This window comes from Phocoena sinus, chromosome 10 (genome assembly GCF_008692025.1).
Source record: "Phocoena sinus isolate mPhoSin1 chromosome 10, mPhoSin1.pri, whole genome shotgun sequence".
Taxonomy (NCBI): domain Eukaryota; kingdom Metazoa; phylum Chordata; class Mammalia; order Artiodactyla; family Phocoenidae; genus Phocoena; species Phocoena sinus.
The window spans coordinates 27,370,751-27,385,046 of NC_045772.1; the positions used below are offsets into that span (position 1 = coordinate 27,370,751).

Consider the following 14,296-nt stretch of genomic DNA (forward strand, 5'->3'; position numbering starts at 1 on the left):
AAACTTTTAAAGTGTCTTTAGAAATAGCCAAGAAAAAATATGCCCCCAGTCTAGTCCTGTTGTTCATGTAGTGTCCCTAACTCACACCTGTACCTACTCTAAGACCTTGAGATACCCATTCTAAAATGCATCTTCCAAAAACTGACTTTTGGGAGGGGGAAGGGTAAGCTGGGACGAAGTGAGAGAGTAGCATTGACATATATACACTACCAAATGTAAAATAGATAGCTAGTGGGAAGCAGCTGCATAGCACGGGGAGATTAGCTAGGTGCTTTGTGAGCACCTAGAGGGGTGGGATAGGGAGGGTTGGGAGGGAGATGCAAGAGGGAGGAGATATGGGGACATATGTATACGTATAGCTGACTCACTTTGTTATACAGCAGAAACTAACACAACATTGTAAATCAATTATACTCCAACAAAGATGTTTAAAAAAACTCTGACTTTTGTGTATATTTATACTCACATTGAAATAAATTCCTGGGGTGGGAGGGGGCAAGGGACTCTGTTTTACTCTTACTTAGAGTTAGTTGATGCCGCAATACCATGAGCAAAATAAGGAATTAATACATTTGTTAGTAAGTTCATATTTCAAAGTCACAGAACATTTCAGAGCATAATGGTTTTTGTAATATCAGAGACAGAATGGCTTACCACATAGCAGATAGTTAGGGTCGCAAGCCCACGCGCAGCAATGAAGACCCAGCGCAACCAAAAATAAACAAACAAACAAATAAAAAATAACCATTATTAAAATTTAAAAAAGAATGCAAAAATTGGTCTATACCAATTTTAAAATCAAATATAGCAGATTTTTTCCCCTACCCTATTTATCTTAGTAAGACTATATACTTCTTCAGTTGACAATCCCAAAAGAAAAAAATAAGTGACATGGCTTAATTTACCTTTTTCATGAAGTACTTCCTCATGATTATGAAGCCCTTCCTTAACTTCTGTGTTATTTATTGTCCTACCAAACATTTGATATTTACTGTTTGTATTAATTGTCTTTCTCTTTACCATTGAGATTAAGAAAACGGGCTCTGAAGCTACAGTGAGTAGAGCCCAATAGCCTGGATTTCAAACCTGGCTCTGTCACTTGCTAGCTTTGGTTATACTGTTAAGTGGTCACTCTTAGTTCCTCATTTTCCTCATTTGTAAAATGGGTCTGAGGATTAAATGAGTTAGTAATACATTTAAAGCACTTAAATTGGTATTTGACCTAGTTTTTTTTTTATTACTTGAGCTTTTATAGATTCTCTGCTGATCTGGGAACATTGCTTGATAATTGCATAGAGTCCCTGACCTTATGGAATTTACAGGCTAGTGATGCGGGAGGAAAAGAAACAGACTGCAACATAACCTGATGCGTTTAGGGGGCAAAAGAATTGGGGGGGTAGTAGACAAGGAAGACAAGGAATTCAGCCTAATAGTTTTCCTTGTTGGATGCACAGTTTGTTAGTAGGATTTTCAGATTTTTGTCCATTGTCACTGATTGGAATAATTGTATGTGCCGTTCCTGGGGTAGAAGTTACTAACTGACAGCAGGTAGAGTAATCCTTCTCGTCAGCTGTATGGGACCTGAGTGTGCATGCATTTACTCCTGGAAGAAGCCTTTATTTAGCACTTAACCACCACCATTTGCTAGCTGGAGTTCCCATGTTTCAATAGTGTAGGGTCTGACAAGTAAACCAAGTTATTGTGCTAGTTATGGTAAGAGGAGTGGAGGTATTAATGTGCAGGAAACTGGAAGTATAGGGAGATGCTTCCAGACAAATTCAGACCTGAGAAGTAAGTTGGTTGGATATACTTAGCCTTTGAAAAGTTCTTCTCTGGCTCCTAAGTCTCCATTCCTTTTCACTGAACTTAACAGAAGTATTGATCTGGTCTTGGGTTGAGGAGAAAAATTAGAATGGAGAGATTTCTTGCCCAAGTCATCCCACCCTATCTATTGGATGTTACTCCAAGTGGAACACAGGAGTACTTTCCTAACTGTTACTTATCAGTCTGACTGGAAATAAAGCTTTTCAACAGAGTGATGTCTTGGTATCCAGCGCCTTTGAAACAGTTACCTCCATTTTTCCGTCTCTGAGTGTACCACCTAAGAAATTATGAGGTTTAAGTGTGTGGGAGTAGAGGGAGAAAAAGGAGGAGGAGGGTGTGCCTTTAGAATCATTATTCTCATCTAACTTTAGGATAAGCATTTTAAAAAACAGTGAATTAGGGTAAAATAATTAACTTATATGATTGTCAGATTTTTCATTTTACAAGGAAAAGGGGTTGATATAAGTAGATGATGTCTTATGTCCACTAGGGGGTAGTGTGAACCATTAAAATTATTTCTCACCGATTAACCCTTATTTCATCGTGAACTTGCCTTGTTTGAATTAATTTTTCTCCATGCAGTGTTTTTTTTTTAATTGCTACAAATCATTTTCAAACACAATCTTGTGACTGTAAAAACAGTAATACACATTCTCGCCATTAGTGATTCAGATGTCTGACATTACTTTTTTTTTTTTTGGCCGTGCTGTGAGGCTTACAGGATCTTAGTTCGCCGACCAGGGATCAAACCTGCACCCTTGGCAGTGAAAAGCCCCGAGTCCTAACCACTGGACTGCCAAGGAATTCCCTGACGTTACTTTTCATAAAGAATTTTTTGAGGGGAATATAGTGATGCTTTAAAATTTCTCTACCAAATTTTACTCACTATATGAAGTAAGTTAAATTATTCTTAATGACCTGTAAGTAAAATCATCACATAACAGGATTGTCTTGTGTTTCACTGTCCTATATGGTAGCTACCAGTCCCATGTGGAGATTGCAGTTGAAAAGTGTCTAGTTCAAATTGATATGTGCCCTAAGTATAAATTACACACTGGATTTTGAAGACTCAATATGAAAAAAGATCATAAAATACATCAATAATTTTTATATTGGTTACGTGTTGAAATGCTATTTTGAATATATTGGGTTAAATAAAATATTAAAATTAATTTTACCTTTTTCTTTTTACCACATTACTTTTTAAAAATTTATTTATTTATTTTATTATTTATTTGGCTGCACTGGGTCTCAGTTGCAGCACGTGGGATCTTCGTTGCTGTGTGCAGGATCTTTAGTTGCAGCATGCGAACTCTTTTTTTTTTTTTAAATTTATTTATTTTTGGCTGAGTTGGGTCTTCTCTGCTGTGCGTGGGCTTTCCCTAGTTGCGGCGAGCGGGGGCTACCCTTGGTTGCCGTGCATGGGCTTCTCGTTGTTGTGGCTTCTCTTGTTGCGGAGCACGGGCTCTAGGTGCATGGGCTTCAGTGGTTGCGGCACGTGGGCTGTTAGTTGTGGCTCGAGGACTCTAGAGCACAGTCTCAGTAGTTGTGGCGCATGGGCTTAGTTGCTCCACGGCATGTAGGACCCTCCTGGACCAGTTATCGAACCCGTGTCCCCTGCATTGGCACGCAGATCCTTAACCACTGCGCCACCAGGGGTGTCCCTGATAGAGTTATTGAGTATAGTCAGATCTCAGGCGAGATGAGCTAAAAGATCCACAATTGTAGTTTTGTGTTTCAGAGAATATTCTAAATGGGGAAAACTCTAATTGCTGTACATATAATGTGTTGGGGGTATATACAGTTAATAAGTGGGACAGCTTTTCCTACATGAAACTTACCACTCTTTTTCTAAGAGTGGTTTATTATCTAAAATTTTACTGTACATAATTCATTGCCTTAAAATTTGTAAGACCTTACATTGTTTCATAGTGCACACAAATTATTACTGAACCTAAAAACAGGAAAAGTCCTAGTTAATGGAGTTTAGTTGATTGAATGTCAAGTGTTGTCATTACTGTGGTGTTATTCTGGGATTTGCTCTTTGAGTCCCAATAGATCTGTTGATAATCAGATCAATTTGATGTTATTTAAATCCTTTAAAGTATTTGTAGCTTGAACTGCTATATGCATTCTGTAAGATGACATAGTTTCCTTGTGACCTAATCTTGTTGCCACTTAAATTCATATTCTCCTTTTATGTACTTCCTTTTCTACTTTTTGTAACCAATTTTCTAAACTAGTCTACATTACTTTCTATTCTGCATGGCCTAACCTAAGTTCTACCTGGGATTCAGTCCCAGGATTGCTTTTAAACAAATAGGATCACAAAATGCAACTACAGGTTATTGTTTTCTTTAAAAACAAACACTGTTATTTAATAAATCTTGAGACTTGTTACTGTGCTTTGTTCTTACCCTAGATTCTTTTTGAGTTGGTTATAATGTGACTGTGGCCTTCTTATGTGACTTCATTTGCCAAGTCCTTTTACAGTGTTATCTCATTTGCTCTTCATAGCACCTCTGCATGAGAGGTAATGTTAACTATATAGATGAGGAAGCTGAGGCTCAGAGCAATGTAAATTACGTGCTCAAAACTGTAGTTAAGCAATGCACTAGTAATTTGAACCCATTATTTCTAGACTTGAAGAATACTTCACTGTCTTTCTGCCAAAGGATAGGATAAAACTAGAACGTGTTTCACAGTTATAACCATGTGTGAGAGTAGTAGCAGGAAGGATTTTATTTCCTACCCAGTTTTTGCCTTTTTAGGGAAAAATCGACAACTTCTGTGGGAGAGAATTGTTCCATTTGGTTTGGATTTTATTCTTTTTTTCCTCCTGTAATTTATGCTGTGGGTTTGGGAAATCAGTGCTGTGTAGTCAAATAATTACGCATCTGTTCATTATATCAAAATCCGTTAGGACTTGAGAGCATATAAAAACTATTTCAAAAAGTTTTCGATACCCAAGAGCTTATTCTAGAATGTGTTCTGATTAAATCTGATACTTGATCAGGCCACATGATATGTTTAATATGTACATTCTTTAGAAAGACTGTCTGATTTTGAGGGTGAACTGAAGATGAGGAGAATGCTCTCTGCCTCTGACAATGTCTACAGAGAGTGATTTTGAAGCTATTTTGGGATGTGATCTTAGAGGCCCTTCTGGAAGCTTTTTATAGCTTTGAATAGAGCTACTATTTCGTTTAACCAGGGAATGGTGTTTTGGGGCTCTTGGACCCCAGCTTTCTCTTTTTTTCCCCCAGTCTCTCTCTATGGCTAAAAATATGAAGACCTGGGGTAAAACCAAAGGAGGATGGAGGTGAGGAGTCAAAATTCAAGGAATTTTACCATCCACTTCTTTTCTCATACCTTCACGCCTGCTGTTCATCCTGGTATCTTTACTTTTTCTCTTTTGTTCTAGTTACATGTTGGAGGACTTCCCAAGATGGGAGGCTTCTTTATTGCCTCTTGAGATTTTTAATGCTCCAATAAGTGTTTTACTTTGTTTGAATCTAAAGAATATTTTGCTGAAAGTAGTGTATATCGTTTCAGTTTTTGATTTGCCCTTGCATTGCCATGATTAAAACAAAACAAAACAAACTAGTCTTGAATTAAAGTATTAAAAGCATTACTTTAAATGAGTTTAACACATTTTGGGAAAGGATTTGATTTTGTATCTGCATCTTGTGACTATTTCAATATATAACCGTGCTGACAGAGAAATCTTTTTTTAGTATATGCACTGCAGGCTGTAGAGTGAAGTAGTGTAAGGTGTATAATTTTTCTTAAATGAAGGCAGTGTGAATACAGTATTCTCATTCATTGATTTTCATACCTAAATGTTTAGATACTGCAGTGTTCTAAATGTTTTTGACTACACATACGTATTCAAAGTGTTGAAAATATATTACTAATATATAAAACTACATGTACTATTATTGTCAGTTTTTATATTGAATATTAACATTTTTCTGGCTAAATAATTTATAAATATAAATTAGATTATTTCTTACCACACCTGAGTGGATTTTTTTTTTTTTTTTTTTTGCCATATGCGGGCCTCCCACTGTTGTGGCCTCTCCCATTGCGGAGCACAGACTCCGGATGCGCAGGCTCAGCAGCCATGGCTCACAGGCCCAGCCGCTCTGCGGCATGTGGGATCTTCCCGGACCGGGGCACGAACCCGTGTCCCCTGCATCGGGAGGTGGACTCTCAACCACTGCGCCGCCAGGGAAGCCCCTGAGTGGATTCTTTTTCTTCTTGTGATGTGCTCATCCTGCTTTGAATAACATTAATGTTAAAGATGAAATTTCTGATTGTTTATTCCTCATTCTTTGTAACATTAGATAGATTCATAAATCAGTAAGATATTTACTGAACATCTGTGGTGCCACGCACTGTTCCAAATGCTGAGGATATAGCAGTAAATAAACACAAATCTCCCCTTCTGTGTTACTTACATTCCAAACAAAACAAGTGAGATGTAATATGTTCGGAGGCCCTGGAGATACAGTTGGTGGGGCAGGGGGAGCAGGGATAGAGGGGGAGGGTGTGGGATAGGGTGGAGTGGGGTTTGCAGATTCGATTATGGAGGCTTCACTGAGAGAAAACACATTTGAATGGAGATCTTGGGAACTGGGTGGGTGAGCTCTATAGAAAGTTGGGGGAAGAAAAGTGAGCACAAAGTACCTGAGGGAGGAGTATGCCTCGCAGGTTGAAGAACTACATAGAAGCTAGTCTGGCTGGAACAAAGCAGATGAGATGGGGGGATAGGGTGGCAGAAGCATAGCTGAAGATGGCTAAGAGATAGGTGGAATGAGGGGATCACGTAAAGCTTCTTTTGGGGGGCATTATAAGGACTTTGATTTTTAAAAGTTCTGTGGAATACAGATGGGGGTTGAGGGTCAGAAGCAGGTAGAACAAGTTAGTTGGCTGTTGAAGTCTGTCAGGTGAGAGCTGATGGTGGCTTGGATCAGGAGTGTAGCAGTGGAGTGATGAGACTTCTGTCCAATTCCGGGTAGATTTCGAAGTTCAAGCCAACAAAATTTGCTTATCAGGTTAGATGGGTGGGGTATGAAGGAAAAGGTGGATCAGTTGGAAGGATGGATTTCTGGTTAACTGACTCGAGGAAGGCTTTGAGGAGGAGCAGGTTGAGGGTGGGGAAAGGTCATGCTACATTTGGGATGCGTATTAGACATTTAAGAGCAGCTGTTGAGCAGACAGTTATGGATAGAAGAGGCATGATTCAGGGAGATATATGTGCAGGATATGCTTTTGGGGCTTCAGCATATATGGAGTGGATTGAGTATTTAAATTCATTGGACTGGATGAGATCACTCTGGAAGTGTGTAGGCAGAGTAGAAGACCTAGGACAGAGCCCTGGCTCACGTTAATATTGGAGTATTGGGGAGGTGGGAAGAAACTGCAAGGAGCTGCTGCCATACAAGTAGGAAGAGAGCCAGGAGAGTGTACAAGTAGGAAGAGAGCCAGCTGCAGGAAGCTGGATGAAGCCTTGCAGACCAAGGAGAGGGCAGACCAGCTGGGTAAGATATTGTGTTTAAGTCAATTAAGATGCAGATTAAGCTTTAGCCATTTGATTTTACCATGTGGGAATCATTGATGACCTCAACAAGCAGGTTGGTGGCTAGAGCCTGATTGGAGAGTTGTGTTCAAGATAGGAGGGGAGGAGAGAAATTGGAGACATGCAAGTATAGATAACTTTCAAAGAGGAGCAAAGCAATGGGGCAGTAGCTGGTGGGGGAGAGTCAGGTCAAGGTCATTTTCTCCTTTTTTGGGCGAGAAATTACAGTAAGTTTGTATAGTTTGGGGAAAGATCCAATAAAGAGGGGAAACTGATGATTCAAGAGAGGAAGGCGATGCTAGAGCAATGTCCTTGAGTAGGTGAGAAGGAGATAAGATCTAGTGGAGAGGTTGGTTTTAGCCAGTGACAGCCATTTCATCCTTAGTAACAGGAGAAAAGGTGCAGAGCACATGGGCACACACATGCGGTTTGGTATACAAATGCTACAGTGGGAACTTAAGGAGGTTTCTATTTTCTCATGAAATACAAAGCAGAGTTACCAGCCAAAAGTGAGGATGTGGATGGAGATATTGGAGGTTTGAACAGAGAGGAGGAAGGATATTACAGTTATTTAGGAGAGAGGGAGAAAGATGGAAAAGAGAACTAATGATATGATTGCTGAGGGAGCAAGAAGGGTCCATTTGAGTCGTTGTCAATTTTAGAGACTAATCAGCGTGGTTGTGTATATTTCTCTAGCCCTGTTTAAATGCCTAGGCACTTGTACTTATTTTGTTCCATTATATTTTTCAGAGGGGAGATTTTTCAATGGCTTTAAAAAGTAATTTTACTTTTTAAACAGCTTGGTTTTGGTAAAGTTTAAACAGAGCAAGTTACTTTACCTATGTAGTAATTCTAGTGTTTTTTTTTTTCTTCTCTTTTCCTTGAGTATAAGATCAGTTTCATTAGTCTAATTTTATTCTCAACGTATTTGTAGACATTTGTAGCTGGAATTGTATATGATGTCATCAGTATTTGCTTGCAGTTGCTTTCAGCTGATTGTGATTATGTTTTTTCCTTTGAACTTTGCATTTTATTAAGCTAAATAAAAACTAGGAGATTGGAGAGGTTCTTTTATGTCCAATTCCAAGAGATAAATTTTCTTTTATTTTGGTGTTTAGCAGAATGATATTTGTTTCACAAATGTGTTATGTTTTTCTGTTGTAGGAAACCCAGCGTTTGCTGGCAGAGCCAGTTCCCGGCATTAAAGCAGAACCAGATGAGAGCAACGCCCGTTATTTTCATGTGGTCATTGCTGGCCCTCAGGATTCCCCCTTTGAGGGAGGGACTTTTAAACTTGAACTATTCCTTCCGGAAGAATACCCAATGGCAGCCCCTAAAGTACGTTTCATGACCAAAATTTATCATCCTAATGTAGACAAGTTGGGAAGAATATGTTTAGATATTTTGAAAGGTAAGTGTTATCTTTATCATTATATGCTATTAAGATTTCACCTTTTTCTCTTAAGCATTCCCTTTTGAGAATCTGAATATTGTAATTTTACCTTATATAATATAAAGACCACAGAACTCTGTAGGAGGGAAGTGCAGCAGTTCTGTGGCTGTTTTTTTCATGCTTGGTCATTCTGGGCCTGTTACCTTCATAGATAAGTGGTCCCCAGCACTGCAGATCCGCACAGTTCTGCTATCGATCCAGGCTTTGTTAAGTGCTCCCAATCCAGATGATCCATTAGCAAATGATGTAGCGGAGCAGTGGAAGACCAACGAAGCCCAAGCCATAGAAACAGGTATTTAATATTCATTCTCCTTCACACCACTTCCACTTTAAAAAACAACCTGTACCTTTTTTGGGGGGGGGGTTGGGCGGGGGCTGCACTGCGCTCAGCTTGCCAGATCTTAGTTCCTGGGCCTAAGATCTCCTGGGCAGTGAGAGCACCGAGTCCTAACCACTAGACCGCCAGGGAATTCCCCTGTACCACCGTCTTAAAAACATCATTTAGAGTCTTAACAAGAAAAAGAAAAAATACATTAAAAGGAAAAAAATCAGATCTTTCTTATAGTATGTAAATAACCTCTTAACAAAAGATGTTCAAACGCCATCTTATAGCCTGCTACATGACTCCCAAATTTAAAGAGGAACTGTAATTGGGAGATCTTGGACTCTTGCATAACTACACATGATTTAACAAATACCTGAGTGCCTGCCATTCATCTAGCAATACTTAAAGATAATGGAAGACCTTTAAGCTTCTTTGAGCTGTTTTTGCAATCTGTTTGATTAAACTAAACTATGTGTCAGTTTTTAGTTAGGGAGTTTGAAATCAGTAAGCTTCTTGCTACAGATTTTAACATAATTAATGAGTAGGATTATATGTCTAGAAATGAAGGAGACAAAAGAAGACAGCTCTTTTCATCCTGTTGAATTTTGTAGAACTTTAAAATTCTATTGTAGTGTTTTGGTAATTAGACACATAGACAAGCTTTCTGCCCTGATCCAGATTATAGAAAATGGCATGAATTTAAGGGATTACAGCATGCTGTTTCCATAATTAACTTAATACTGTTTGTTTACTTTTTATAGAGTTTGGAAAGGAACATATTGAAGTAAGTAAAGTAATAATTGCATGTTTGTTTTTGTCTGCAGCTAGAGCATGGACTAGGCTATATGCCATGAATAATATTTAAATCGATCCGATCATCAAGTGTGCATCACTTCTCTTGTTCTGCCAAGACTTCTTCCTTTTTTGTTTGCATTTAATGGACACAGTCTTAGAAACATTACAGAATAAAAGCCCAGACATCTTCAGTCCTTTGGTGATTAAATGCACATTAGCAAATCTATGTCTTGTCCTGATTCACTGTTGTAAAGCATGAGCAGAGGCTAGAAGTGTCATCTGGATTGTTGCAAAATGTTTAAAAGCAGTGGCCTTTCTCTGCTTTTATTCATTTCCCCATCATGGTTTGAGTATAAAGCACTGTGAATGAAGGTAGTTGTCAGGGTTAGCTGCAGGGGTGTGGGTGGTTTTCTTTATTATTATTATTTTTTTGGTGGTGGGGGGAAGGTAGTTTTATTTTAATTTTATGGGCTCCTTTCCCCCTTTTTATGGTGATCTGATTGCATTGGTTAAAAGCAGCTAACCAGTTCTTTAGAATATGCTCTCTAGCCAAGTCTAACTTTATTTAGACACTGTAGATGGACAAGCTTGATTGTTTGAACCAAAATGGGAACATTAAACAAACATCACAGCCCTCACTAATAACATTGTGACTTTGCTGTCAAGTGTAGAATCCTCCCTTCAAGAAAAAGCTTGTGACCATTTTGTATGGCTTGTCTGGAAACTTCTGTAAATCTTATGTTTTAGTAAAATATTTTTTGTTATTCTACTTTGCCTTTGTACAGTTTATTTTACTGTGTTTATTTCATTTTTCCCAATGTGACAATCGTATTTAAAAATTAAAACTGATGGAACATTCTCTTTTGGTCTTCAACGTCTGACAAATTGAATGGCGAGAGGAGGATTTTGCCAGTTTCTTTTCACTAATGCAAAATTTGTGTTAAGATATATCACTGAATGGAGTATTTATAAGCTGGCCCTGAGCATGCCTAAAGCATCAGTATGTGACATTTTTTACCTCCTAGAAATTTGAAATAAATGTGTTTGTGTTGTCTGATTAGTTAGATGATCATTGGTGTCTTGCCACAATGTTTGAAAATTACTGTAGAGGAGAGAGAGTCACAGCACAGCCACACTCGTGACTGGCTTTATGTGGGACTTTCACACGTGCCACATTTGTGTCTGGCATTTGCATTATGACTTTGCTCTTAGTTCTTGTCTCAGAACTTCATGTGTGACCACTGGTGTGTGTTATTAGGAAACACCAATCTGATAATCACTTGGGGTTTGCTCAGGCCATTTATGAGTCTTTCTTACAGACCTGCTGAGCAAATCTCAAGCAGCCAGCTTGCATAAGTGTCATCAGAAAGGTTTCTCCCTTAGAGGGCATCATATCCTCAATTAATGATTCTTACTGTCATCCCTCTAATATTTGCTACGGGAGCTCCTTTTATTCTTTAATTTGATAATCAACTCTTTTTTCTGCATTGACAGAGTTCCTCCCCCACAAAACTGTTCTTTCCCACCCTTCCATATCTAATTCCTGATTCTTGTTATTTTTAAGACATAAATGTAGTCAGTCATAAGTATGTAAATGTTAACCTGTGGGTTGGAACCTTTGTCTCTTGCAGTTTAAGGTAATGGATATTGTAGCCCATCTGAATTTCCCCGCCTCTTATTCTCGTAACTTCTGGAGTTTTTTCAGAATGTGGTGTATTTTATTGTGCTCCTATGTAAGATGAAGAATTATCTATTAAAATTACATTTTCAACATACAAAAGTTTTTGATGACTGGTAACTGATATCCTTCCAAATAAATGCATTGCTTGGAAACAAATGCTAGTTTAACTCAGAATAAAATTGTTCATAACCCTAATATTGTAAATTTAAAGACTTAACAGCAGTTGTCATTTATAACAATTCTTGAGCTGTTTAGAAGTTGTCTTGCCACTAAGGAAACTGAATCTCATTCTGGGGCCAAAATGAGTGAACACTTCAAGCAGTTAAATAGCGATCAGCTTTATTTATTGCAGATGGCACTACTCATGATGATAGCTAGTATTACATAGTGATTTACAAGTTATAAAATTCCAGATTTAAATCTGTTGCTCTACAAAATGTATCTAAAATAGGCCTCTGAGTTTTTGAGTTATAGAAATACAGAAATGAAATAATTCACTGTTTTTATTTCAAATACATGAATTCCTAATTTCATGGCATCCTGGTTTTTTCCTTTGTAATTTTGATAAGAGTCCCCATTGTTTTGGTAATACTTCCTTTCTCAACCAGTGAGATGAAACAAGAACCTGTGTGTTGAGCTTTCTTAGGATTTAAGGGGCTCTGGAAGAGTCTAAGATAAGAGTTCGAAAACTGAGAGCTACATCTGGCTTTGGGGCCTATTTTCCTTGGCCCACACAGTGTGGTTGGTTAAAACATTTTGAATTCAGTGCCAACGTTTAAAAAAATCAGGAGACTCACATGAAAATCCAGAATTCTGGTAACTTGAATAATCTGAAGTTCTGGCAGCAGCAGACATGACCTGGCTTATGTAGGGTACCTTCTGGGAGGAGCTGAGTAACAGCCATCCTAAGAAGAGCTTGTCATTCTTCTCTTAATTCAGTGACTCTCCAGCTTGTTAGAGTCCTCTCCCAGCCCACCTGCTCCTTTATGTAGTTCTTCTTGCTCGTAAGTCTTTGACTTTGTAACTACTAAGCTTATGGACACGGTTATTCGTCAAGTAAGAGTGCCTAATATGTGCCCAACACTGTACTACTTGTTGGGGATGATTAGGTGTATGAGACTGGCATGGGACGTTCCTTTGTGGACCTTCTAATCTAATGGGGTAGGGGGGCATGGACAAAGAGCAGTTTCCACTCTGATGGAGAAGGGAAGTAAGCACTTGGGAGGGGCCACTCTTCTGGATTCAACACCTCCAGGCTGGGGAACAGCATGTGCAAAGCCCTGCGAGAGGAAAAGAATCTGAATATATTGATAAGTGCTTCTTGAAAGTCAACTCTGCCCATTCAGAAGCTTTTCTGAAATCCTGAGGTATTAATAGGAGCTTCGTTTTTCATGTGATTTTTAAATTTTGTTGTCTCCTTTGCTGTGATTTGCTTCCACACTAGTTAGTCTTGGTCCTCTCAGAGGCTGTCTAATGAGATCTCAGATTTGAAATTATGTAGAACTTAAACTCTGTTCTACACCAAGAACACACTTTTAATAAAGTTTCAGAGCATTTAAAAATAAATCAATACACAGCAGCCATAGGTGCTATGGTTTAGCACTATTAAAGGAGAGTGTGGCGGGGAAATCTGGTATCCTTTAAGACATAAACACAATTTTAGCTAAATGGAACTAAATGGTATCATGGGAATGATAGGAATCGGCTTTATTTTTCTATTTGATGGTTCAGGAATCTGTTGGCTACTTACTCTAGCCACATCAACTTTTTGTTAGTTGCAGTAGCAAAGGTTTAAAAATACAGCCTTACCTACAAAAGGTGGCAAAAAAAAAAAAAATGCCGTGATTATAGGGCAGCTAATTCAACAGTCTATTTAAAAAAAATATTTCATTGGAATAATGTATTTTGGGGCTGGGGGCAACATTTCATTTAGCTATTTAGCATGCTGCTTAGTTTAAGAAATATCAGGGGTTTATTTTTAAATGACTTGATCACAAAAGCAAAATATGTTGTCTGTAATAACTTGAAATATTAAGAATAAAAATCTGTACTCCACCATCCAGACTGGTGATACTTTGTTTCCTTAACCAAATCCCCCACCCCCTGAGTTAATTTCCATTTTTATCATTGAGGTTGGAAATTGGGAGGATTTGTTCCAAGAGTTGGCTTTGCTACAGCTTTATGTTACAAATTGGACAAGTTCCCATTGGCTGCAAAACTGGGAGTTGGACTAAAGTTTTTCCTGTTAAGTATGGAACTCAACATGAAGAGTCTGGGTCCTCCCTTCTCCCTGCAATTTCACCTTTGCTACCCTTTAGCTGATCTCATTTCGTATGTGCCAGTTGGCGTAGCATTTCGAAAGCGTATGAATGCAGACTTGATAACCAAGCTGAGCCACTGTGGACTTGATGTAGTTGTTTCTGGTTGGTTGGAGAAGCATATGGTAATTGTCTGAATATTTAGACCTTCCTTGTCTCGTAGCAGAGCAACTGAAATCCCATGATCTCGTAGACGTTCATTTTATGGTGCTCATTAAGGAGCTTTAACATTGCTCTGCTAAGCATTTTTACCTATGGGACAAAAAAAGTTTTAGGAATTATGAAAGATTTGATAACTCAGGTTCCTATCATGTGG

At 38.5% G+C, this 14,296-nt stretch overlaps 1 protein-coding gene across 1 annotated transcript in view; it reads left to right on the forward strand.

The window, feature by feature from the left end:
- The window catches only part of UBE2N (ubiquitin conjugating enzyme E2 N), a 36,638-nt gene extending 22,918 nt beyond the window's left edge, over nucleotides 1-13,720 (forward strand). Inside the window, exons 2-4 of the mRNA XM_032646382.1 lie at nucleotides 8,573-8,819; nucleotides 9,013-9,153; nucleotides 10,011-13,720. Of these exons, the coding sequence (XP_032502273.1) occupies nucleotides 8,573-8,819; nucleotides 9,013-9,153; nucleotides 10,011-10,051 (429 nt within the window). The 3' untranslated portion in view covers nucleotides 10,052-13,720. The remainder of the gene's footprint in view (nucleotides 1-8,572; nucleotides 8,820-9,012; nucleotides 9,154-10,010) is intronic.
- The last annotated feature ends 576 nt before the right edge of the window (nucleotides 13,721-14,296 follow it).